The sequence below is a fragment of the Balaenoptera physalus genome (assembly GCF_965194825.1).
Source record: "Balaenoptera physalus genome assembly, chromosome: 1".
Classification (NCBI taxonomy): Eukaryota; Metazoa; Chordata; class Mammalia; order Artiodactyla; family Balaenopteridae; genus Balaenoptera; species Balaenoptera physalus.
The window spans coordinates 63,917,076-63,944,213 of record NC_138882.1 but is presented as its reverse complement, the minus strand read 5'-3'; the positions used below and the strand labels follow the sequence as shown (position 1 = coordinate 63,944,213).

The 27,138-nt window shown below is 36.2% G+C and overlaps 2 protein-coding genes across 3 annotated transcripts in view; both read left to right on the top strand.

The window, feature by feature from the left end:
- Nucleotides 1–27,138, top strand: part of SFT2D2 (SFT2 domain containing 2) — an 842,470-nt gene that overhangs the window by 288,377 nt on the left and 526,955 nt on the right. The window lies entirely within an intron of this gene.
- The window catches only part of LOC309649318 (lymphotactin-like), a 100,901-nt gene that overhangs the window by 66,971 nt on the left and 6,792 nt on the right, over nucleotides 1–27,138 (top strand). Inside the window, exon 3 of one of the 2 annotated variants that reach the window (XM_082439250.1) lies at nucleotides 25,390–25,537. In XM_082439250.1, coding sequence (XP_082295376.1) covers nucleotides 25,477–25,537 — 61 coding nt within the window. In that variant the 5' untranslated portion in view covers nucleotides 25,390–25,476. Of the gene's footprint in view, nucleotides 1–16,238; nucleotides 25,538–27,138 lie in introns of those variants that run through there. The other variant, XM_082439249.1, reaches the window with a different exon arrangement.

The following is a 27,138-nucleotide window of genomic DNA, read 5'->3' as shown; positions in this document are numbered from 1 at the left end:
GCCTTTGTCACATGCACCCCCCCCCCCCCGAATACAGTACACAAAAAACACATTGAATAAGAACGCTGTAACCCATAGGCACATGGTGAAGCGTCATGAGGAGAAAAATCACAATGTGACACTTATATGGTGTGGCGAGTGGAACAAAAATCAGCTTTTCCACTGATACAGGAGTCCCCCTCAGACCACTGACTTCTCTCGAACATCTCACCTTCCTCAGACAGATCTTTCCTCAGCCTGCTGGTTAGGTGGCTACACTGGTGGTCTTTTACCAGGGGAAATCTCCAGCTCAAGGGAGGGTCCAAGAACCTTAGAGTCTCCCATGGAAAGTCTAATGAGTAACATTTTAGGTTGGTGAACAGCAGAGGCTGAGAAACTTGGGGGAGGGGCAGATCAGAGTTTTCCTCTTCTGCTTTTACTTCTCCACTCAACACTTTCAAAATAGAAACTATTTCCTCTCTGCTTCACCACCTGCCCCCAGTCTCAGCTTCAAGGTGGTCTACCACAATATTTTGTACTGACTGACAGTGGAGAAGCCACCAACCTTCATGTCAGACACTACATCAAGCAGAGGAAGATTCAGCCCATGCCACACCAAAGAAGAATGTCTTTGATATTGGGCTGGTCAGCATGAAAAGGGAATGGAGATGATGAGAGAGCTCTGGGAAGAACGCATTGCCTCTTGAGGTCCGAATGTAAGCAGGAGAAAGAGATATTGATGATCTGGAAATTTTGCTTGGGAGATCCTCAAGTATAGGAACCATTTGTCCTCTGCACCTCTGAACCTGCAACCAGAATAACACCTGGCACCAGGTGGTGACTCAAAAATCTTGACTATATCATCAAATAAAGGAAAGAGGGAGTATGGGATTATTCCCCAGAGTGTAGCTGGGTGCTTGCCAGGTAGGGGCAACTGAGTAGAAATAACTTTCATTTTGTCTTTTTTCTAAGGGGCAAAAAAAATAAAAGCAGAAGTGCTCAGTTATCTTCTTTAAATAACAATAAAGAGTTTGCAGCATGACATATTGTATAACTGCTTTGTAGACATCATTTACATGATTAAGACCTAACTGGGATAGGGGACAGATTCTTCAGGGGCTACTGGCCTGGGTATTGAGTAGTATTATCAGTTGTTACCCACTGGCAGGGCAATTGCACTCAAAGGTGGAGTAGACGATCCTAAACATGACGTAACTTGAGAAAAACAAGTAATACTAGAAGTTCTAAGTAAAGTGAGAAAAGTAATGATGAATTCTCTTCTTAGTTTGATGGAATCATGGATTAACTTTCGAGAAGAGGTGTCTGGAAATCAGAGCTTGGGTCTAAACTTACAGCTTTTGATGCCACCTTCACCTCTGCCCCTGGACCCTTCTGATTCTCCCCCACATTTAATAAAATTTCAGAAAAGTATGGTCATCTTTGATTCTTTCTGGAATAAACAAATTTCCAGATTGGCTCAACCGTGTGAAGAGAAGGAAAGGAGGAGCTGGCTTTGTGGCTCTGTCTATTACTTGCTAAATCTACGTATCTCATTTTGAGTTCCAGAATGTTGTTTATTGGCTTTCCCTTTTTTGTTTTTGTTTTAATTTCGATTTTGATTTTGGCCTTTGATAAGTTAGTTATTTTGTCTGCTTGGATTCCTTTCCCATTTTCTGAAGACAACCCCTTCCACCATCCCATACAAATGTTTACATGAGAGAAGCGTGTTCTTATAATAGAATCCTCATCCCCCAAGCAACAGCTGACTGATCCAAGAGTGAGCATTTGACTCAGGACTCTGTCCCCTAGGGGTCTCTAAGTGATTCCAGTTTTAGACTGGACGGGACTTTGAACAGAGAAAATAGAAACCAGGGTAGCTGTGACATACCATGTAGAGTCTCATGAAGCACTGGAAGCTCATGTGCTGTGAGAGAGGGGAATAGAACCTGGTATAGACATGCTTTCCTGTCCTGTCTAAAATGCTCCAAGCCTGCATGCAGACTGTTCTCTAGGTCTGGGCACATCTTTGCTCATGGCTTCTATGAGTCACATTTGTATCCTTACAACAATCTTCTCATCTCTACTTAAACTAGTTCTTACAACCCCAAGTGCTAATTCTCATCTCCCCAACCCCGATTTCAAGGGTGAGGCCTCTTGCCTCCATTCTTAGCGTAATTCCTTTGTCCCAGCAAAGGGTTTTAGCTCAGTCTTCTGCTAACATTATTGAGCAATTTAAAAAGTCTCAGGCACCTTATGAATATCTACCACAATTGGAGGATCTGGGAGGATCAGGGAAAGCCTTTATGCTGTAAAGTGTACAGGTGCTCAAGAAAGATATCACATTTCTTCTGTTCTAAAATAAAACCAGTGGTAAGGCACTTAATAGGAATTTTCAGAAAAAAAATGAAAATATGCTACCACATTCAATGTAAACAATCTAAAGCTGATTCCAAATTTAGAAATGTTAAAAATGTGAAAAAAAGTAAACATCTTGGAATTGTGGCAATTTGGTAATGCTTTAGGTTTAAGCATTACATAGCATGTCACATTTTTCCACTATGTTTTCTACATAGAGTACTATTAATCAGTGTGTGATCCTTAAGTCACTAGTCCAGAGATATTCCATGAAAAGAGCTCAGAAGTTTAATGACAACAGATCTTTTTCTTCCTCTTCATTATGGATCTTTTCTTACAAAACTTTTTGAGGATATTCTCCAGGAAAACAAAAGGAGTAAATTGAGAAAAAGGAAGTCATAGGCCTATGAAATAGTGGATTTAACCCCAGATAGCAATAATGGGAAGCCCTAAAGTAACACCCGGGCAGCAGGAGGGGAGAGGGCTCTATAGGAGGGAGACCTCTAGGAATAAGGGCAACTCAATAGACTACCTGACATATACAACAATTGGGGGAAAAAGTTAGGATTTGTGGATTGCATATGGAATGAGAGATTCAAAACAAAAGTCAATTAGAAATTACAAGGAAAACTAAAATATGAGCAAGGAAAGAAATGTAATAATTGAATGTGGTTTGGCTCTGCATTCAGTAATGGTCCCAAATTCATAATAATATAAACTGTAATTATTGAATCAACTTACATTCATCTATTGGAAAGACAAAGTACAGGAGGGAAAAATAATGTGTATATAAAAAAAAATCCTAACCTGTTTTAATAGTAAGTCAATTGATAGCATCTAAAATTCATAAATTAAAATATACCATGTAAGCAATATCTATATAGAGAGACAACTATAACTATAGAAGAAATAGCTAAAAGAGTTAAACATAGTTTAACTATGGCTGGGAGCTGGGAATGGGTGAGCAGAGATCCTTTATTTTCATGATAAATCTTCATCTTTTAGGGCTATTTGGCATTTTTAGAAAGCCATTTTCATGTGTTTCAATGAAAATCTTTAAAGTACATATAATTAGGATGATACAACATTTTTTAGTGAATCTGAGTCTACTAATCATGGTTTCTTTTTCTAAATACTAGCAAATAATTTATTTATTAATCTGTTTTAGAAACTGGGCCAAACTCAACATTGTGTCATTTGGAAATCTACCATATCTTCATATTTGAAAATAGAGACAATACGTACTTGTTTCCCATCTTCTATCCTCCTTTCATTTTCCATGATTATTTAGATTCTCACTGTTTACATGCTTTTAGTATTCCAGGCTGGCATATTTTCTTGAGGTAACACAAGGGCAGAGAGAGAGAGAGAGAGGAGAAACAAGATGCAGCTCAACCATGGGTGGGCTGGGTGGACCCATATTCATGTTGTGGCACAAACTCAATTATGATTCAGCCACAGTAAGACCCAAACAGGCTGGCAAAGCAGAGTGTCATAGAATTTGTGCAGATGCACTTTTGGAAATCAGTCATTTCACATCTCTGTGGTCTGAATGTAGGGGAGGAATGGGGATCTACTCAGATCTGTTCATAGGGGGAGGTTTGGCAAGAGCTACAGAAGGTAAGAGAGCAGAAGAGCAGCTCTGTGCTGGAAATGGGGACATGTCTGGTATGGGAGGGCAATAATTTGGGGGCTCTTCTGATTAGGATTCTAGGATGCAAAAATAGAAACTAAACTAACTCTAGAAACCTAAGAAAAGAAGAATATTGAGTAGCTCACTGAATTGTCCTAAATTCTGGAGAACCTGGATCAGAGAGCAAGGGATAATCAAAATGACATCACAGGGACAGTTTCCTTAGGATGCTGGCACCATCACCACTGAGCACTTATCAACCCAATGCTGAATGCCAGCGCCCTTCAACAATGGCTGCCTTACTGCCCGACTCTAGATCCTGTCACAGCTACCATGAATAAGCTCTGTCCCTGAACCACTTCATCATTCTCTTTAGATTCAAAATTCTAAGGAGAAGTATCCACTTGATTTAAATTTGCCTCGTGTCCAGGTTATTGAGAGAGAAATGTGTCCTCCATTTTCCATAGTGGGTGGTAGAGATTTTATTCCCATTTATCTTGGATTTTGGCCCAGCAGGACAGGTGTCTGGATGCTGGATAACCAATCTCCATGTCCAGATTTATTAGAGATCAAATGTGGGACTGTGTCTACAAAGCAGAAAATTAATGGTCTCAGCTGTGGTGAACACAGAGGGCAGAGCCCAGCCATTGAGACAGGGCTGACGTAATTCATCTTGGTCCACAGATTTGAATCTATTAAAATGTCTAGCCTCTGTCTTGCTGTTTACCACCAACTTCTAACTTCAACTCCCTTTTAACTCTTTTAACTACTTGCTCTGTCTTTGCCACTTTGAAAATCATTTCCCTTACTAGAGAAGATAGAAGATAATTGAAGCTGATTTATTCTCTTTTTGTTGACTATGTTATATTGCAAAAACTAGAAAATGCTGCCATGCTTATTAGTGGGCTTTTAAAAAGTGATACACAACATAAGATTACAATTATTTATATTATGGGAAGTTACAGAAAGTAAAACAGAGTGTATTTTGGATGTGGGACAAAATCTAACAGGAAAATGACAACCCCTTCGTCACTTGCAGCTGAGAACTATGCTCAAGGGAATCACAGCTTTCATGGTCTCACAGTTGGACGTAGGGCTGCCAGATTTAGCAAATAAAAATACAGGATACCCAATTAAATTTGAATTTCAGATAAATAAATAATTTTTAGTAAATGTGTGTCTGTGCAATATTTAAAATATACTAATAATTATTTGTTGTTTATTTAAAATCCAGATGTAACTGGGAATCTTGTGTTTTATCTGGCAACCCTGGTTGAAGGAGACCTCAAAGGAATTCAGTCCAATCTTGATACAGAAATATGTTCTGCAGAGCAGCAGATCTGGTGTCTGCCCCACACCTCACTCAATATCCCTATTCAAAAAGCAACAAATCATTTAGGAACAGAATATGCTTGGTCAGTGTTTTGTGTTCAAATGCAAAATCTGAAAAAAAAAAATGAAAAGGAAGGTTTAAGTATCTAGGTAAATCAGGAAAAACTCCCATTCAGTTGTTGAGTCATTTAAGCAAAATCAAGTGTTTTCTTCTTTCATTACTGAATCAAGTAGGTAATTATCCTCACATAACATGACTCTAAAATATTCTTTTAATAACTTTTACTCTCTTGTACATAACATTTTGCATAATAGTAGCATTATATTAATAACATCAACTAATATATATTGAATGCTTTCTCTGTGCCAGGAACAATTCTAAGTAAATTGCATGTGCTAGCTCATTTAATTCTTGCAACAGCTCCATATGGTAATCAGTATTATTACTTTCATTTTATATAGATAGGGAAATTGAAGCACAGACAGATTAAGTGTTTTCAGTAACTGACTAAAGGTCACACAGTTACCAAATGATCAATCTGGCTATGAATACAGCATTCTAGTTGTCCCTTAACCACTACAGTATATTACTTCTCAGAGGTAGATATTCCATAAATAAAATCATATTACATTAAATATAGTGTAAACTGGGTATTCTGAGGTCTGAAACTACACACTTGGTTCTACAACTTCAATAGACTTCCTGGTCTGAACTGCTTGATTAAATGGCTCCACATTATAGTACCTTCTGTAAGCATTGTCAGCTTGTACTTAACACCTCTAGGGTGAGAAACTCCTCCTAAAGTAGACATACCAGTTTTCTTGATGATTCTCCTCTGGTACTATTTTCCCACGCACTCTAGATTGATCCAGTGTAACATATGATTACAAGCAATCTCTTGCCAATAGGTAAAGATCAGTCTGTTTTCCTGAGCATCTCTCTGCTTTGGTCCAAACACTCGCAGCTTTTTCAGCCATTTCATTTTGAGCTATGAAGAAAAATTTGCTCATGCTCAAGTTCTGTGGTTGTCCATGAATATTATTTTCTTGGGCATAAACCTGTCAATAGAAATTTTCTTATCATAAACTCTAGTATATGTTCAAATACAAATTTATAATCTTTTACAGGTTGCCCACAAGGAAATTTGCTTCTGTGGAACTTTGGAATGGAAATTCTGTCTTTGTAACTTTCCATAGTGATTCTATGTGCATTGTCTTTCTGAACCAGTTTTTGGCAGTGAAGAGTATAAATTAGGAAAATATTTTTCTTTTGTGTTTTAAGTCTGCTACATTTTTCAGAAGATCTAAGTGTAGGACTTTTGTAGTGAAAAATTATTAAATCCCTACATTTACCTGCTCCCATGTCTAATGAAAGGGCATCCTCCAATTCTTTTCCCCCTTGTCATTTCAAAAAGCAAATTTTTGCACTGAACAGGTTGTTTTAACTTCTGCTTAAGTAACCTAGTGTCAGAATTCATGGAAACATATGGAGAAAGCAGATAAATTGAAAAGTAATCTGGATTGCCTGATTTTAGAGACAGCAAACAGTGACTGGAGAAAGTTTTGTGAATGTGACTAAGCTTAGCCTCTGAGGAATATCTGATGGTGGTCTGAGTCTAAGGACTAATGGTTTTGAAAGTATTCATCACCACTGGTGACGAAATTTCACTGAACTTTTGGTTACTTTCAACAAACCACATAGACCTACTGTGGATTAGACTATGTTTTAGGGGTAGTATATTCGTGCATACATACTTTGAGGGACAGAGAAAGAGAGAGAGACAGAGATAGAGAAACAGAGAGAGACAGAGAAACACACACACACACACACACACACACACACACACACACACACACACACAGATCTGATAAGAAAACAGCAGCTGTGGTATGATACTCTGTTAATAGCATCATTGCTATTCTCTTAGGAGGAAGAAATGAATAACCAGGCTTCAGCAGCAGTGCTAGTGCTGTTAGTAGGGTCACTTCTACCATTATTTTGTGCTACGTTATCAAAAAGAACCCCAGACTTACTTTTATTCCTTTTAACTGTAGTGGATTCTGGTAGTATAATGATGCTCCTCCACAGATGCGGGTGATGCCAATACCAGTGGATACCATTTATGTAACCTGGCAGCTGTGCTTCTGGTAATTTGCCTAAAGAAATGATTGGTCAAGTACACAAAGATATATGGGAAAGGATGTTTATTGCAGTTTTGGTAATAACTGCCTCTCCCTCATTAAACTTATCTAAATATCCATCAACAGGAGACTAGTTAAATAAATTTTGTTACATGCATTTAAGAGATTCTCAATGGCCATTAAAAATGACACAGTTATGTATCTGTGGAATATGCTTATGAATGTTCTTAGGTGAAAAGAAAACAGGTTAAGGAACAGAATATATAGTATATTCTTATTTTTGTCATATATCTCTCTACCTAAATACATAAGAAATATTCTGGAAAGATAGACACCTAAACACTGGGAATGGTTATCCCTGGATAGTAGAATTATAGATGATATTACCTTTATTTTTGCTTTTCTGTTTTTCAAACAATTTTCTATAATTACTATTAATTAAACTTTATATAATACAGACAAAATAAAATTGTTTTCAACAGAAATAAGTTGACCATATAACGTTATTGTTGCTTATAAAAATACCACTTCTGCAGATCCTTAACTAACTAGAACAGATAAGAGAAGTCTTCCAACAATACGTAGTCTAAACATGCAACTTATATGGATCTACCTTAGTCACAAGATATATTGATCCTTTCTTTTGTTTGAATGCTATGCTAATAATTAATTATTATTTTTAAATTATAGAGCTGTTACTACTAAAAAATTCAGCTTACTCATTCTAAAAGTTTTTGTGTTTCCTTAAAATATTCAATTATTTTCTCTATTGTTACCAGTGTTCCTAAGCTGGTACATCCAATCAAATAGAAAGCCTTACCTTATCTTTTAGGTACAATACTTTGGAGTAAGAAAATCATCTTGGCAGACAGTAAATGTAAAGAGCATTAATTGAAGGCTTTCTATTATCTGTCAAATGTTTTGATTAGTATCACTTACTTCTCAAAAATAACCTTATGACACAGAAATTATTCCCATTTTCAGAAGAATAAACAGAGATTTGGGAGAGTTAGGTGATTCTTAGCATCGTACAGTTAGCCATAGGCAAAACCAAAACTTAGACTCAGGTCCGTTGATTTTAAATCCCATTTCCTTTATCTATATCATATTGCCTCAAGAACAATAATGAAGAACTAATTGTTTGGCAACTTACTATCAATAAAATACATTTTACTATCATTGGAGATCATCGTTCCATGTGAGTTCTTGGTTGCAAACAACAGAACATGCTTTTGAAGAATAATTACCAAATTACACTGTGGGACTGCCTACAGGTGGGTTCTCACAATCATGACTCGATGACTACAATAATCAAGACAGTGTTGTATTGGCAGAAGAATAGACAATTTTATCAATGGAAGAGAAAAAGAGCCCAGAAAGAGATCTACACAAATATAGTCAACTGATCTTTGACAAAGGAGCAAAGGCAAACCATTGGAGAAAGAATAATCTTTTCAACACATAGTTCTGGAACAACTGGGCATCCACATGCAAAAAAAAAAAAGAAAGAAAAAGAAAAAGAAAATAGACATAAACCTTACGCATTTCACGAAAAAATTAACTCAAAAAATATCATAGGCCTAAACGTAAAATGGAAAATTATTAAACACATAGAAGATGACATAGGAGAGAATCTAGATGACCGTGGGTTTGGAGATTTTTCTTTATTTTAGGTATGACACCAAAGTCATGCTCCTTAAAAGAAAAAATTAAGTTGGAGTTCATTAAAATGATAAACTTCTGTTCTGTGAAAGACTCTGTCAAAAGAATGAGATGATAAGCCACGGGTTAGGAGAAAATATTTTCAAAAGACATATCTGATAAAGGACTGTTATCCAAAGCACACATAGAACTCTTAAAACTCAACACTAAGAAAAAACAACTTGATTAAATAATCCAGGCAAGAGATCTTAACAAACACCTCACCAAAGGAGATATACAGATGGAAAATAAACAAAGGAAAAGATGCTCAACATCATACCTCATCAGGAAATTGCAAATTAAAATAATAATGACATACCACTACACACCTATTAGAATGGCAAAAATTCAAAACACTAACAACACCAAATGATGGCAAGGATGTGGGCAACAGGAATTTTCATTCATTATTGGTGGGAATGAAAAGTGGTGTAGCCACATTTGAATAGTTTGGTAGTTCTTCACAAAGCTAAACATAGTTTTACCATATGATCCATCAATTGTGATCCTTGGAATGTACCCAAATGAGTTGAAAATGTGCTCACACACAACCTGCATATGGAGTTTTAATAGCTTTTCTCAAATTTGCCAAAACTTGGAAACAACAAAGATGTCCTTCAATAGGTGACTGGATAAATAAACTGTGCTACATCCATACAATAAAATATTATTCAGTAGTAAAGAGAAATGAGCGATCAAGTCACAAAAGGCATGGAAGGAACTTAAAAATATATTATTAAGTGCAAGAAGTCAATGTGAAAAGACTACATAATATATGATTTTAATTATATGGCATTTTGGAAAAGGCAAACTATGGAGGCAGTAAAGAGTGGTGGTTTCCAGAAATTTAGGCTGAGGGAGGGATGAATAGGTGCAGCACAGGTGAGTTTTGGGGTAGTAAAACTATTCCGTATGAAGCTATAAAGGGTGGGTACATTTGTCAAAACGCATAGAATGTACAACACAGAGATTGTGTCCTAATGGAAACTGCAGACTTCGGATGATGATGTGTCAATGTAGGTTCATCAGTGGAACAAATGGACCCCTCTAGTGTGGGATGATGATAGTGGGGAGGCTATACATGTGTGTGGAGCAAGGGGATATATGGGGACTCTGTACCTTCTGCTCAATTTTGCTGCAAAACTAAAACTGCTCTTAAAGATAAAGTCAATAAAAAAGAGTGTATATATTTGTATGTATAACTGATTCACTTTGCCATACACCTGAAACTAACACAACATTGTAAATCAATAATACTCCAATAAAAAATTTTTGAACAGTCAGTTAGCTAAAAACAAACTCCAAGGCTTTTGTTCACAATCATGAAACTCTCCCAAAATATGACTATGTGGAGCCTTCTATCTGCATAGTGAACTCTTCTAAATCCAAACTTGTAGTGGTAGTTTGATTAGCTCAGTCTAAGCCATATGACAATGACAGGTTGGTAATGGACTCAGGACTCTACGCTGAGGAAAAGGACTATGATAGGGGAATGTCCATAGACATAGGAAGTCATATTGTCACCATTCTGGCAAATACCCACTACACACACCAATGTGGAAAGGGAACAAACCCACATTAATATATTTCAATGACTAACTCCATTATAGGCATAATACCTGAATAATTAATTCACTCTCTTCTCCCCATTGAAAGGAAAAGAAAAGTCTTCTTCATTTTGATATTTTCTTCCTTGAATTTCCATACGTGCACTTTTTTTTTGGTGGAAATACCAAAATACCTTCCAGAAATACCTAAAGTGCGCGTGTAACTTTGTCTAATTGTTTTCAATACATTCACTTCTAGGAACTGTTTACTAAAAGGGTTAGCATTTCCTCACACTAACTTTTTAAGCACAAATAAGCAAAGTTTACACATTTATTAAACTCCTTTCATGTCAGTTATGCAAATGTAATTGCCCCTAACAAATTTATTTTGACTATGTAAGAAAAATCCAGATGCTGAATATCTAAAGACATGTTTTTTAAATGTTAGGACTATCAACTGATTCTACCAGTGGGAGGATGATTCCATCCTTGATTTTTTTTTTTTTTTAAAATGTGTCTTTTTTTTTTTTAAATTTATTTATTTATTTTATTTTATTTTTTTTTTATTTTTGACTGTGTTGGGTCTTCGTTTCTGTGCAAGGGCTTTCTCTAGTTGTGGCAAGCGGGGGCCACTCTTCATCGCGGTGCGCGGGCCCTGCACCGTCGCGGCCTCTCTTGTTGTGGAGCACAGGCTCCAGATGCGCAGGCTCAGTAGTTGTGGCTCACGGGCCTAGTTGCTTGTGGCATGTGGGATCTTCCCAGACCAGGGCTCGAACCCGTGTCCCCTGCATTGGCAGGCAGACTCTCAACCACTGCGCCACCAGGGAAGCCCCCATCCTTGATTTTGATGGTAAACTCAGTAATTAATGGACCTTGCTATTCCATAGGAGATAAAAATACAAGGATTAAGTAAATTCCTAGAGAAGGGATAATATAAACGACATGAAGAAAAGAAGAAACAAGAACTAAAAAAGGGGCAGTCTCTGGGAGTGTAGATGTTAGTGCAGGTGTGGTGACTCATTTTCGTAGACTATTGATTGTGACCCAAAGGAAAATAATCACGGGCATCAAGAGAAGGAAAAGGTAAATAAACTTAGCTAAGTAGCAAAGGGGAGTATAAAACTTTTGTAAGTATTATAGGGAAATTTGCAGGAACAGGTTTACATTTATGGCTTATTATGAAAGATATTAAAATACCATAAATACGAAACTGTATAATGCAATTACGTGTACAAATCACAACTTTTAAAAAAATGATGATCAACACTTTGAAAGTTTTAAAAGTTACTTGAGTAATGTCTTTTACAGAAAGGAACTAGATGGATTAGAGTTGTGTGGATTTCCCAGGTCACAATGCAGTTCATAATTAATTTTACTTTAATGTCTGTCCTGGTTGGATGCAGTGAACTGCGAAGAGGATCAGCAGAAAAGGAGCCCCTGCAGGTGATGGGGGGAAGACTAGTGTGCAAGCATGCATACACCACATGAACCTATCACTGCACACTTTTTCCACGGGGGCTCTGTCTTGTGTAGTTGGAAGCGCAAAAAAACAAATGCATTAATCTTTTTCCCCGTATATATTACATTTTTTAAATTGGTAATGGTCTTTCTTCTGACTTCCACTGAGACCTGCCAAGAGCTATGACAGAATAGGCATGTTTCCTGGTGTTGCCCATAACTGCAATGTGCTTTTTAAGAGTATTCATAGCAGTTTTATTAATCAAAGCCCACAACTAGAAACAATCCAAATGTCCATCAGCAGGTGACTAGATAAATTGTTCTAAATCCATGCCATGAAATACTATTCAGCAATAAAATGAAATGAACTTCAGATGCATGGAACAATATAAATGAATCTTGAAAACACTATGCTGAGTAAAAGAAAGCAGACTCAAAAGATTACACACTGTATGCTTCCATTTATATAAAATTTAGAACAGGCAAAGTAATCTACAGTGACAGAAAGCAGATCAGTATTTGCTTGGGCCCAGGGATGGAGAAGATTGAGTGGGAAAGGACACAAAAGGTAATAGAAATGTTCTATATCTTGTGGTACTAGTTACAGAGGGGTATTCATTTCTCAAAATACATTGAACTGTGTGCATCCATAAGTGTAATTTGTTTTCCCATTCATAAAAAGATAGTGGATTGGCTAGATCACTTTTAAGATCTATCCTAGTCCCCATATACTTTAACCTTTTCCCTCTACACATATTTCATCATACTAGGATAATATCAGTGTAAAGTATAACAGTTTGCTCCAAGTTAAATTGAACAGGGCTTCTCTTTTTAGTTCTTTGAAGAAAGAAGAAAATTAGTTTCTATTCCTTTAGTTAATCAATAAATGTTTATTGAGCTCCTACGTTATAGGCACTGAGAATTCAAGACTGAAACAGTCTCAGCTCTTAGGACATTATATTCTAGTAGAGAGAGAAGAACAATACACAGAATATACAAAGACGTGTCAAAGGTGATGATAAGAGCTATGAGTCCAAATAAAGCAGGTGACAAGAAATTTTAGGAGTGGGATGGTAACTGCTCTTTTATATGGAATATCCAGGCTAAGACTCTGATAAGACAACATTTGATCAATTTGTTTTTACAGTCAATTTTGGGGACCCACTCAGGTTCAATCTAGTATCATATGTTCTTTAAGTGAATGCATACATTGTCAGAATCCTTCTAGGTTCTGTGTATTGGTTATTTGCCCGTGGCACTAATATTAAATGTGTTGACTGAGGCTCTGACATTAAGGATTCAGGTTTTTTTCCTTCTGCTCTATCAGAAAAAAAATTGGAAAAATTTTCAGTAAAAAATAAAATTAAAAATTGTTTTGGTTAATCAGAGAGTTAGGTAATCCGTAACACTCACATACAAATATTTCCACAATAAAGGTCTTATTGTATTTGTGACTGATCCTTTCCCTGGGAAGATAGAAATGTCTTCCTGCTTGAGGTTAAAGGTGTCTAGTGACATACATCTTCCTCCTGGTATTTCAAATATGGGGAGGAGATCAGGTAAGGGAAACAGAGGGTCATAGGTTTGGCTGACTCCAAAAAATCAATCGTTAGTATTCATAAAAATAAAATCATAAACTCTGATAAAAACCACATTCCGCTCTTTGTCACCAACTTCTCTGACAGGTTTGGTTCTAGTTTCAGAGTCTTTGTGATGGTTTCAGTGTCTATCTTTTGATTGTAATCACTACCATTTATTGAGTTCCTCCTATGATCCAGACAAGTTATATGTTCCGTTTCTAATTCTGATGTCTGTGAGGTGAGGATGATCTTGATTCTCCTTCATGTAACACATCTTGTATCAACTGAACCAGGATCAGGATAAGATTGAATGATCTGCTTTTACAGCTCATGATTCCCATTCCAGTATGTGGTTTCTCAAGGAAAGGCTCCTTAGGATCGCTGCTGCCCATGGATGTTGGGCCTCAGGTATATTTCTTTCCAGGCAGATTGAGTCTACATGATATCCAGTTTAGGAAATCCATAAATGTTTGAATTCTGCACCACAAAATGCCGACTTCTGAAATAAAGGAAAACAAAACCAAAAATGACTCCTGTGCTTACTAATTTTAATTCCCGACAAAGTGATTGACTTGACATCATAGAGACTAAGCACACTTCTTCTTCCTAACCTAACCTTCCCTGGAGAGTTGGTTACTTTGACTGGATTGCCTGTCCAGCTTCCTTATTGATCTGTGAACAATGAACAATGTAAACAAGACTATGTTTAAGCAACTTCTGTACAGTGACCAACATGCAGCATTTCCTCTGTCACCTTGATCCTGCTTGATCCTGTGGATCCCTGGCCCTGAGTAACACATTCCCATATAGTGGAGAGCAATAGTTTTTAACCCTTTGATAACCACAAACATTTTTAGAAATTTCTTTGAGTCCTTTTTGGTGACTGTACCTTTTATCAAGGAACAAAGGTGAATACAAACCTACCTAATGACGAAGTGCCTGCCTGTTAGTGGCATATACTTTTATTAACAGAGAATAAATAAATAGATAATAAATGACACAGGAGATTGAAATGTCAGAAGCTAGCTCTTACTGGATGTCTTCCTCACTCTGCCAGCCTGACCATGAACTTGATAACTTCCTAAGGGAATGCGCAAAAATGTTTTGGTTTACTTACTTAGTCTTTTTTTCTCTGTCTGCATGTTTTACATCATTGATAGTATATTAAACATAGCTTGGTTTCAATAATACATACAAATCAGGGGGACCCAGGGGTCAGCAAACTCTATAACGGCAAATATTTTAACCTTTGAAGACCAACTCACCAACTCTGCTGTTGCAGTGTGCAAGCATCCATAAAAAATGTAAGCAAGTGGGCATTGATGTGTTCTGATGAAAATTTATTTACAAAACATGAGGTGGGTGTATGTGCTATGCTACTAGTATAGACTTATTAACAGTATCTAATCATTTAGAGATAATATCTGTCCAGCATAGCTCATTAGAATTCACTAATTTAAAAAAATCCAGTGACTCAATTTATTAAATAAAATTTTACAGATTTGACTATAATTACTCAAAGTTCATGCCAGTGAAATAAATAGATATTTTTCTATATAATTCTTGTTTTCAGGAGAAAAAAATTAATTCTCTTTGCACAGTATCTCAACGTAAGTGTATAAAAAAAATCCTGTAAAAGTTAAGCACTCATTGTTAGCAGTTTCTGAAAAAAAAAGCATCAGTTATTGTTTTAATTGGTTACTGATTAAGACCTAATATTTTTTCTAAGCTGTGAGAAAAACAAGATGTACAATTACACATTTTATTGGAAAATAAGCAGAAACAGAGTAGTAATCATGGAGAAAACTGTCACAGAGTCAAGATTTCTCCCCAGGCTGGGTAATTCAACTGAAAAATGTATAATCCAATTGGATTTCCAAATAGCATCAAGTTCTATACCTGTGTTGAATTCACCATCAAAATATTTCCAACCTCTCTTGCTCTAGGACAGGCTCTAGTTTTGGAGAGTGACTATGTTTAGCACCCACTCCTATCACACCTAAGTTTTATTATGACCCTCCTAAGACAGATACCAACGCTCTGAATTAGTATCTCTAAAATACGTCTCCAGTTGGTTTAAGTCTTCTATGAAAAAGTGTTCTGTAAGTTAAAAATATTTAGGAAAATCTGGCTTAGCTGAATTTTACTGCAGGTCTTCTCAGAACCCTTAATATGGTGATATACACTGTGATTTAATAAAACACAAAATTTCCCAAACTACCTGGAAATGGACCCCTGTCTTCCTTTTTCACAGAATAACTTTCAAAACTAGTGTTTGGTATCATCTCACATTGGTCAGAAATGGCCATTATCAAAAAATCTACAAACAATAAATGCAGGAGAGGGTGTGGAGAAAGGGGAACCCTTTTGCACCATTGGTGGGAATGTAAATTGATACAGCCACTATAGAGAATAGCATGGAGGTTCCTTAAAAAACTGAAAATAGAACTACTATATGACCCAGCAATCCCAGTACTGGGCATATACCCTGAGGAAACCATAATTCAAAAAGGGTCATGTACCACAATGTTCGTTGCAGCTCTATTTACAATAGCCAGGACATGGAAGCAACCTAAGTGTCCATCGACAGATGAACAGATAAAGAAGATGTGGCACATATATACAATGGAATATTACTCAACCATAAAAAGAAACGAAACTGAGTTATCTGTAGTGAGGTGGATGGACCTAGAGTCTGTCATACAGAGTGATGTAAGTCAGAAAGAGAAAAACAAATACTGTATGCTAACACATATATATGGAATCTAAAAAAAAAAAAAGGTTATGAAGAACCTAGGGACAGGACAGGAATAAAAACACAGATGTAGAGAATGGACTTGAGGGCACAGGGAGAGGGAAGGGTAAGCTGGGATGAAGTGAGAGAATTTCATTGTTTCATTAGGTCCCATTTGTTTATTTTTGTTTTTATTTCCATTTCTCTAGGAGGTGGGTCAGAAAGGATCTTGCTGTGCTTTATGTCATAGAGTGTTCTGCCTATGCTTTCCTCTAAGAGTTTTATAGTGTCTGGTCTTACATTTAGGTCTTTAATCCTTTTTGAGTTTATTTTGTGTATGGTGTTTGGGAGTGTTCTAATTTCATTCTTTTACATGTTCTAATTTCATTCTTTTACATGTAGCTGTCCAGTTTTTCCAGGACCACTTATTGAAGAGACTGTCTTTTCTCCATTGTATATTCATGCCTCCTTTATCAAAGATAAGGTGACCATATGTGCGTGGGTTTATCTCTGGGCTTTCTATCCTGTTCCATTGATCTATATTTCTGTTTCTGTGCCAGTACCAAACTGTCTTGATTACTGTAGCTTCGTAGTATAGTCTGAAGTCAAGGAGCCTGATTCCTCCAGCTCCGTTTTTCTTTCTCAAGATTGCTTTGGCTATTCGGGGTCTTTTGTGTTTCCATACAAACTGTGAAATATTTTGCTCTAGTTCTGTGAAAAATGCCATTGGTAGTTTGATAGGGATAGCACTGAATCTGTAGATTGCTTTGGGTAGTATAGTCATTTTCACAATGTTGATTCTTCCAATCCAAGAACATGGTGTATCTCTCCATCTGTTTGTATCATCTTTAATTTCTTTCATCTTATAGTTTTCTGCATACAGGTTTTTTGTCTCCTTAGGTAGGTTTATTCCTAGGTATTTTATTCTTTTTGTTGCAATGGTAAATGGGAGTGTTTCCTTAATTCCTCTTTCAGATTTTTCATCATTAGTGTATAGGAATGCAGAAATTTCTGTGCATTAATTTTGTATCCTGCTACTTTACCAAATTCATTGATTAGCTCCAGTAGTTTTCTGGTAACATCTTTAGGATTCTCTATGTATAGTATCATGTCATCTGCAAACAGTGACAGTTTTACTTCTTCTTTTTCAATTTGGATTCCTTTTATTTCTTTTTTGTCTCTGATTGCTGTGGCTAAAACTTCCAAAACTATGTTGAATAATAGCGGTGAGAGTGGGCAACCTTGTCTTGTTCGTGATCTTAGTGGAAATAGTTTCAGTTTTTCACCATTGAGAACGAGAACATGGCTATCCTTGTTGCTGTGTGGTCTGGGGTTTAGAAAGGAAATAACCTAGAGACTATCAATAGGGAATTGTAAGTGCATCAGAGAATATCTGACAGCATAGGGCACTGCTTAAAAGCTTAGGTTTTGGAATCTGGCAGGTCTGAGTTTGAATCTTCACTCTGTTATCACTAAGCTTTGGGATTGTGTGTGGATTACTTAACTTCTCCTAGCCTCAATTTTCTCATCTATAAAGTATAGATAATAATTCTACTTAATTTATAATATTGTTATTCATAAATGGGTTAACGCCCTTGAGTCCTTAGCACAAAGTCTCTCACATTGCAAATGTACAGTAAACTTACAGCCATTGAAAGCTGTAAAAAGACTGTGAAGTGATATATGTGTAGGCATATTTATCTGAGAGATGTTTGGAAGAAGGTACATCAATAATGGTTAAATGGTTATCTCTGGGTAGTGGGATTTGGGTGAATTTTTCTTAAAAATTTTTTTCTATAGTGTCTGACTTTTTTTGCAATAATCATGCTGTTTTTATCAAAAAAATGACAATGTTATTTTAAATTAGGGAAAAAACTAAGTACAATATAAGAAAAATATACTGGAATTATGTTTCAAAGAAAATAGTTGTAGTAATCTTTCTTTTATTTTTGTTCTTTTAAAAATGGAACCTTAGGAGAATGAAATCTTGCAATTTCCAACCACATGGATGGACCTAGAGAGAATTATCCAAAGTGAAATAAGTCAGGCAGAGAAAGACAAATAGTGTATAATTTCACTTATATGTGGAATCTAAAAAAAAAAACAACAAATGAACAAGCATAACTAAACAGAAACAGAGATAGATGCAGAGAAAATAACAGGTGGGTTTCAGAGGGAAGGGGGGTGAGAGGAGAAGAGAAATAAGTGTGGGAAACTAAGAGGTACAGACTTTCAGTAACAAAGTAAATGAGTCAGTTATGAAATATACAGTGTGGGGAATTTGGTCAATAATTTTGTACTGTCTTTGTATGGTGACAACTAGACTTATCATGGTGACCATTTTGAAATGTATAAAAATATTGAATCACTATGTTGTGTACAAGGAACTAATATAGTTTTTTAGGTCAATTATACTTCAAAAACAAACAAGCCAACAAACAAACAGAAAAAACAGAGGATTGGATTTGTCGTTACCAGATGCGGTGGGAGGGGAGAGGGGAGATTGGAGGAAAGTAGTTGAAAGATACAAACTTCCAGCTGTAAGGTAAATAAGTACTAGTGATTAATGCACAATGTGACAAATATAATGAACACTGCTGTTTGTTATATATGAAAGCTGTTAAGAGAGTAAATCCTAATGGTTCTCATAACAGGAAAAATAATTTTTTCTATTTCTTTAATGTTGCATCTATATGAGATGATGGATGTGTAATAATTATTTCAGGATGTAGGTAGATAAAATCATTATTCTGTACACCTTAGACTTATACAGTACTGCATGTTAATTATATTTTAATGAAAATGTGAGAAAAAAATAGAAAGGAAATGGTAGAAGAATAATAAACTTGTTTACTATGGATAAAAATAACCAGAACCGTAGCTGCACAATTGGATTAATCACAGCTGTATGGCTGAGGCAGGGCATGCTAGACCTTAACTGCTCTTCTTTCCAAACACAGATCTAGATCACATTTCCCAGATGCACCCTATTCTTCCCCTCTGTCCTTGCTTCTAGGATGGGACCAGATAACTCGTTCTTACCAGTGAAATGTGACCAAAGAAAAAATGTCAGTTCCAGATCAAAGTAGTTAAGAGTAGGTGTGCTTTTTCGTGTTGTTTCATTTCCTTTATGAAGCTGGAAGAAAAGGACTCCCAGGCTGTAAGGGATAGTTTTGCTCAAAGGTACAAGCAGACTAGATTCCTGAGTCACATTTTGGAGAAGCGCCCTTAAGAAAGATAACTTGCTAGGCACTTCTGCACTGACTTTTGTGTGAGTGAATGGTAAACTATTTTTTTTTTTTTTTTTGGTGTTATGCCAGTGAGAGATTTGTTTGCTTGTTATAGCAGTTAGTCCAATCTGAGTTATGGAATTATAGGTTACCATCATTGGTCTACATATGACCTTCTTTTATACAATTAATTAAGTTGTGTAATGTTCCACTAGTAACCTACCTCCAACTTAACATTCAAATAACTTGAGCATTTCAAATAACTCCTATCTATGTGCTCCTTCCTTTTGATATTCTCTAAGTATACATCTAGGAGTGTAATTTCTGGAGCTTCAGGGTATGCAAATGTGTAGCTTTACACAATGATGCCAAACTGCTATTCAAAGTGTTGTACCAATTTCTAATGCCATGAGTAATTCGTGTTGCTCCATATCCCTGCCATCACAGTAGTACTATCAGACTTAATTTGGCCATTTGAATGGGAATAAAGTGGGGTCACACTGTGGTTTGATTTACATTTTCATGATCACCAGTGAGCTTAAGCCAAGACACTTCTGAAGAAAAAGATTAAGGAAGGGGGGTTTGCCCTACTAGAAATTAAGGTTAAATTATAAGTCTATAGTAATTAAATAGTAATAGAATTGTATGAGTCAAGGATAGACAGATTTACCAATGGAACAGAGAATTTGAAAGAGATGCACATGTATGTGGAACTTTAATATGTGACAGGTAGTGTGGGAAAAGGAAGAACTATTCAAAACCAGAGCTAGAAAATTCAGTTATCTAAAGAGGAAAAAAACGCATTTGGATCTCTATGTCACACTACAGACAGAAATAACCACTAGAAATGTTAAAAATTTAAGTGTCAAATACATGACTTTAAAACTTTCAGTGGAGTAAGTTTTGTAGACTTTGGGGAAGAAAATAATTTATTAAAGCACAATCGTACTAACCATAGAATAAAATATAGATAAATTTGATTACATTGGTATTAATATTTTTTTGCCCATTAGAGACATCATAAAGGAAGTGAAAAGGTAAGCTACCAACTGAGAGAAAATATTTGCAACACTTATAAAAGACAAAGAATTAGTATGGAAATACATAACGAAATCATACACATCAATAAGAAAATGACAAATTATCCAATAGAAAAATGGAATATTATACAAACATGCATTCTACAGAAGAAGAAATTTTTATGTGAATTACATATTACATATGATAAAATATGAATTAATTTTCTTTTCAGATGAATCAAAATATTCAAACCATACAGTAAAAAGAAGAGAAAATATATTGAGTTTTCTTGCTTTCACCCTTCATGCTTATACCTTCTTCTGTTAAAAAGCAATGTTTTCCTTCAAAAAAGGATTCTACAAGTCCACTCTGTGATCAATCATATATAAATAGTACTGATCTTCCAGAGTACTAGACTTTGAGGGTACAAATGTTTTATGTGTGCTTATGCTTTCTTACACACTCATACACTTATGCATCCTTATACATTTACATTTAGTATGGATATATTAATTCAGCACTTTCTTTGTGCAAGGCATTGTCCTAGACTCTGAGGAAATGAAAAAGACAAACAAACAATTCCAGGAAAATGATGGATAATAAAAAAGTAAATTATTATTATATTAGAAGGTGCTAGGTACTATGAACGAAAGTAGAGCAGCAAAGAGAAATCAAGTGATACCAGAATTGGTATGTGTGTGCATTTTAAATTGGGGGGTCAGGGAAAGCCACAATGAGAAAACACTATTTGAGCAAAAGATTAAAGGGAGTAAGGGACTGAGCCGTGCTTATGTCTGAGGGAAGAAAATACCAGGTGAAGTAAACAGAAGGTGAAAAGACTTGAAGGCAGGAGGATGCTGACATGTCTGAGAAACAACAGGGAGGTCATTGTGACTGCAGTGGAGAAAGAAGAGGGGGAAGAGTAGCAGGAGATGATGTCAGAGAGTAAATGGGAGATGAGAACATAGGTCATGGAGGTATTTGTAAACCCTTGTAAAGACTGTATATATTTACAGTCTTTGCATTCTAGACAAATAACATTCTTTGTCACTTTGTTATGGTTTTTGACCTAAGTCTATTTTGTCTAAATATAAGTATAGCTAGCCCTGCTCCCTTTTGGTTTCCATTTTCATGGGATATCTTCTTCCATCCCTTTACTCTGAGCTGATGTGTGTCCTTAACGATGAAGTGAGTCTCTGTAGGCAGTATGTACTTGCGTCTTTTTTAAAAACCCACTTAGTCACTTTAGGCCTTTTGATTGGAGAATTTAATCCATTTACAGTTAAAGTAATTATTGATAATTAAGGACTTACTAATACCATCTCAATTGTTTTTTAGTTATTTTGTAGTCCCCTTGTTTCTTTTTTCCTCTGTTGCTGAATTTATTTGTGAATTGATGATTTTCTATAGTAATATGCTTTGATCCCTGTCTCTTTTCTTCTGTGTATATACTGTTTTTGTTTTGTGGTTATCGTGAGGCTTACATAAACATCTGACAAATATAGCAGCCTACTATAACAACATAATGTTGTGTGCATGCAAAAACTCTATCCATTTTAATCCCCACTCCATTTTATGTTTTTGATGCCTTAATTTTCCTCTTTTTTATATTGTGTATCATTAACAAATTATGGTAGCTATATTAATTTTAATACTTTTGTCCTTTAACCTTTACTCTAGGGTCAAGTGATTAACATAGAGCAAAGCATCTAAATATATTAAATAATACTTAGAAAAAAAAAAAGACTTTGCTGTTCACTCATGAAAATGTGCTCCATTGAAGGATTTTTGAGCAGAGAAGTAACATATTACTTACATTTTGAAATGATTACCTTTGTCAGGGTGGTAAATTGACCAAAAGAAAATAAGGGAGGAATTAGGAAAATCAGTTAGGAGGCTGTTGCATGAATCTGCTAATCCAGGTGAGAAATGAAGGTGGCTTGGAGTTGGGTCTCTTGGGGTGATGAAAATGGTTTAGATTGTATTTTGAAGACAGAGAGAAAACAGTATTTTCTGACAGATTGGGTGTGGCATGTAAGAGAAAGAGAGGAGTCAAGGATGAGAAAAATTTGTTCTAATATCTTTCAACTGGTTGTCAATCAACATCCACATTAGCAGATTATGCCCATTTTGCAATAGGTTTCTACTTTTTTGTTGGTTACTTATTTCTTCTCCATTAGAGACTGTAGTGCATGCTTTGAACAATTGAAATGAATAATTCATGCTCAGAGTTTAAGAAATTCCATTTCAATATGCTAAGTAAAAATTCAGCCATTGGTCAATTTGTCTATTTGACTATAAACATGAGAGGAAGACATAGGCACAGTCTTCTGGTTTTATGTTTTTAGATGTTCATCCTTTACTTAATGTACAATATTATAATGTTGGTCTTTTGAAAAGAATTCATTTATTCAAAAATCATTTGGTGAGCGTCCACTATATAGCAAACATTTTGCTAGTGCCAGAGACCCAGACAGCACTGAGGCAAATTCCCTACTCTCAAGGACCCTGCCATCTAGTGGGAGATACAGAAATGTAATTGAGTAGGAGAATAAAATGAGATTAGTGATAGAACAGTGGTGGCTAGAAAGTTCCAAGAGAGCATAGAAGATGGCACAAGTTAATTGTATCTAGAGAATTCAGAAAAACTTGTAGAAAGAGGAGGAGTTTACTAATAATTATGTAGGGAGCTGGGATGAGCATTCCAGAAAACGGAAGCAATATATTGGGAGTAGAAGAGAGGATGGCCCATTTGGTTGACTGCACAGACATTTATTAAGGCTAGACGTTTTGGAGCATGTGCATGAGTGGTGGAAAATGAGTCTTAAAAGAAGCAGTGTTATATCTTGAACACCTTTATATATGACAATGAATGAATCCTGTAGGCAATGGGAAGTAGCAAAGAGGTTCTCAGCAGGAAAACAACCTGATTAGATCAAGAGTTTAGAATGATTACTCTGGCAATGCTGTGGAAAATAGATTGGAAACAGAGGAGACCCAAGCCTGGGGAATCAGTTGGTATACTGCAGTAGTCCTAACAAGTGATGGGGTGATGGGGTCTTGCCTTGAGCAGTGTGGAGAGAGAGGAGAAGGCATACAGAAGAGCTACTTTGAAGGTATACTTAGTCCAGCTTGGTTGAGAACAACATATGGGTGGCTAGCAATGAGTCTAAGATGACCCAAGTAATCTGTATTTGGAAATTGAATAGTAGATAACACATTATTCGATGTCAAAGAGTAATAGGAGGAGAAGCATTTTGAGTAGAAAGATGTGTTCAAAGTTTAAGAAATGACAGTGTAGCCAGGTGGAGATAACTAAAAAGCTATTTGAATTTCTGAGTAAAATCTGGGTGGAAAATTAAATGCCATTAATGAAAAGTATGTTAGAGGTTAACCTATAATTTTTATAGAAGCATAGGAATTAGTTTTCATATCCCTAAGAGTGATGGCAAAAACTTTTAGCTATACATATATTTAATCAGAATGTTATTTTCATATCCCTGAATGGTAATGACAAAACCTTTAATTAATAAATGCATTTTATAGATACTTATGTTAAATAAAACAAGACAAAAACCACCAACAACAAATTGAGTGCCAGATAGGTTGTATTGTAGTCAATACATTGAAACCCTGCTGGAAGCATTGCAAATGGAAATTACATTTTGGGAAGTATAGATGTCAATATGTAGCAAGAGTTATAAAGATGATCTTATGATTTTGCCTAGTAATCTTACATCTGGTGATTGAAAGCAAAAGATTCAGTGTAATTAATAAAAATTTACCTTACAGATGTGGTCTATATAACAATAAGTTATAAGGGAATGGTTTAAGTGTCTGTGTATGTGTTTATTTAGAGTAGAAACATGAAGACTATGAAGAAACATGGCAGCATATTTACATAGATGTAAAAATAGTCTTTATAATTGTCTCAACTCTGCAAACATATATATACAGATAGATACTCATTGAAAAACATTAAAAATGAAACCAGTCAGAATGGTAAGATTATAGATAATTTCCTTTTTATTTTTCCAAAATAAAGTTTTTCTCAGGACAACTTTTCAAAATCTTTTAAAAATGTATGTATTAAGTTAAAATAAGGCAAACCCGTGCAGATAGAAAGGCTCCAATCATCATTATTGAAATGTTTCTTGGGTATGTGGGGAGGCTGGTGTAAAGAAAGGGGATCACTTGAATGAGGGCAGAGGAGAGAAATAAGAAGATTAAGGCAGAGGAGTGAGGCGCTCAGGGAAGCAACAGCATCCTTTCACCTCCCTAAGGCGTCACTGGGCTTAGGATCCACAGTGGTGGAAGCCTCATGTCACAGCTGATGTTACACGAGGCAGGAGGGGGAGATGGACCACAGTGACCACCCACCTTGTTTCCTTTACACTGTCCCTGTGCTGGGCCATGACACTGGCATGGCCTTGGGGCATGTGTGCAGTGGAAGGTTTGAATTTAGACTGGTGGCAGGAGATGAGACAACTACGTTTCTTTTGTGCACACATTTGGTTTCACGGACACATTAACCACAGGAGGAGGAGAAAAGACCACAAGGTGTTGGGTTAGTATGAGTGGGGACAAAGGAACTTTTTTTTTCAACCAGAGAAAGCATCAGTATTGCAAAGACTTTCCGTGATTCCACACCCATCTCGAAAGCCCCCTCTCACCACAGGAAGTGCGCTGATCACTGGAGGAATAAAAGAGACTGAAAGGATCAGTTCCTCAGCCTCTCGCTGCACAGCTCAGCAGGACTTCAACCATGAGACTTCTCATTCTGGCTTTCCTCGGGATCTGCTGTCTCGCTGCATACACTGTGGAAGGTAAGTCAAAAGCTTATTTTTGAGATAAGCAGCATCTACACATGCAGGCAGTGGCCACACATTTTGGTTTTGACTCAGGCTTTGACTGGAGTAAACTTTCTCCGAGCTAAGCCTCAGGCTCCCCATGTGCAAAATGGGAATAATTTGACTCTAGGAGACTTTGTAGATTTCAAAGATAAAACTTGGTTACAATCTGGGCTCCTATTTTTCACAACTGGGTGATTTGGGGTAAATTTCTTCACCTCTCTCTGCCTATGGTTACTTATCTATAAGAAGAATGTAATAACCAATACGCTTACCCGGGATTAAAATGAAATAAATCTTATGATCACTTATCAGGTTTCCACACAAGTCCTAATTTCTTGATTAATGTTAGCTGTGGAATGGTGATGACGACTTTGAAGCTTTTGCCTATTTAGTATTGTTCTTGAAAATTCTCCAAATTTTGAGAGTTCACAATGCGGGAATGAGCTAGAGGGTGTATGTTCTGAAGGAAATCAATGTTTTCTATTAAAACAAAAATGACTGGTAGCTCATACCTTCATACCCAGGAAATCAATATTACCTTTAAGTGTGTAGGAGAGTCTGTTATTACTGCTATGAATGTTGTTCCCACTGGTGATCAATTTCTTGAGTTTATAAGAGACCATAAGTGCTAACAAATATCAACGTCTTATATAAAATCAAATAAACCTACAAGACATACCCAGATGAGACTTAACTACACTGAGACTTACCTGAGCATTCTACACATATTTCTTAAAGGTTCATTTTTTCCCAACTGGTTGGAGTGTATTTCTCCTTGTGGCTCTGGCAACAAAAGAGAATATCCTTTGGGTATAATTAATGTTTCAGTTAACTCTCCTTTCAACCTCCTAATCCGTAAACTTATTACTTAGACTAGAATATCTGAACCTGATCATGGATGCCAAGGGTGTCCGTAAATAGAAATGGCAATGTCTGGAACTCCCTGAAATTGTGCCCCAAATAAAAAAATATTGCTGAAACAAAAAAGTTTAAGACAAATGTTGTCTTAACCATGGCTTGCTGGCATTTTTCTGAGACAATATTCTGCCATTTGGTGGAAACCCATGTATGGGTAGGGGAAAGAAGACTGAGGAAGACTGTAGACACTTGGGTATTTCCCTCTTTCACTGGGTTCAGAGATAGCTCAGCATTAAAAATAAATTGGCAAAAAATTAAAAATAAATAAATAAATAAATAAATAAATAGGCAAATGTAGAGGGTTAAGAATGTACAGGCTGGATATTGTGTGATGGAGAGAAGGAGAGATGAAGAGCAATGTTAGTGAATACCTTCTGCTCAGTTTCATGTTTATAGAAAGACTTCTGATATCAGCAACACTGTAGCTCAAACTTCGTCATCATCAGATATTATTTTAGATGCTGTTTTGCTGAATATTTCTCTGAGAAATAATCTCTGAGAATATTTGCTTCCTTGAGAAGCAAATACCAGTCTCTTCAACTTAGGAGGAAATCAGCACTTAGAAACCCTTTTTAGATTTTAGAAAACCCTTACTATTATTAACTCTTCCAAGTTATTTTCCTTTCCCGAATGTAAGATGTTCTCTACACTTAAAA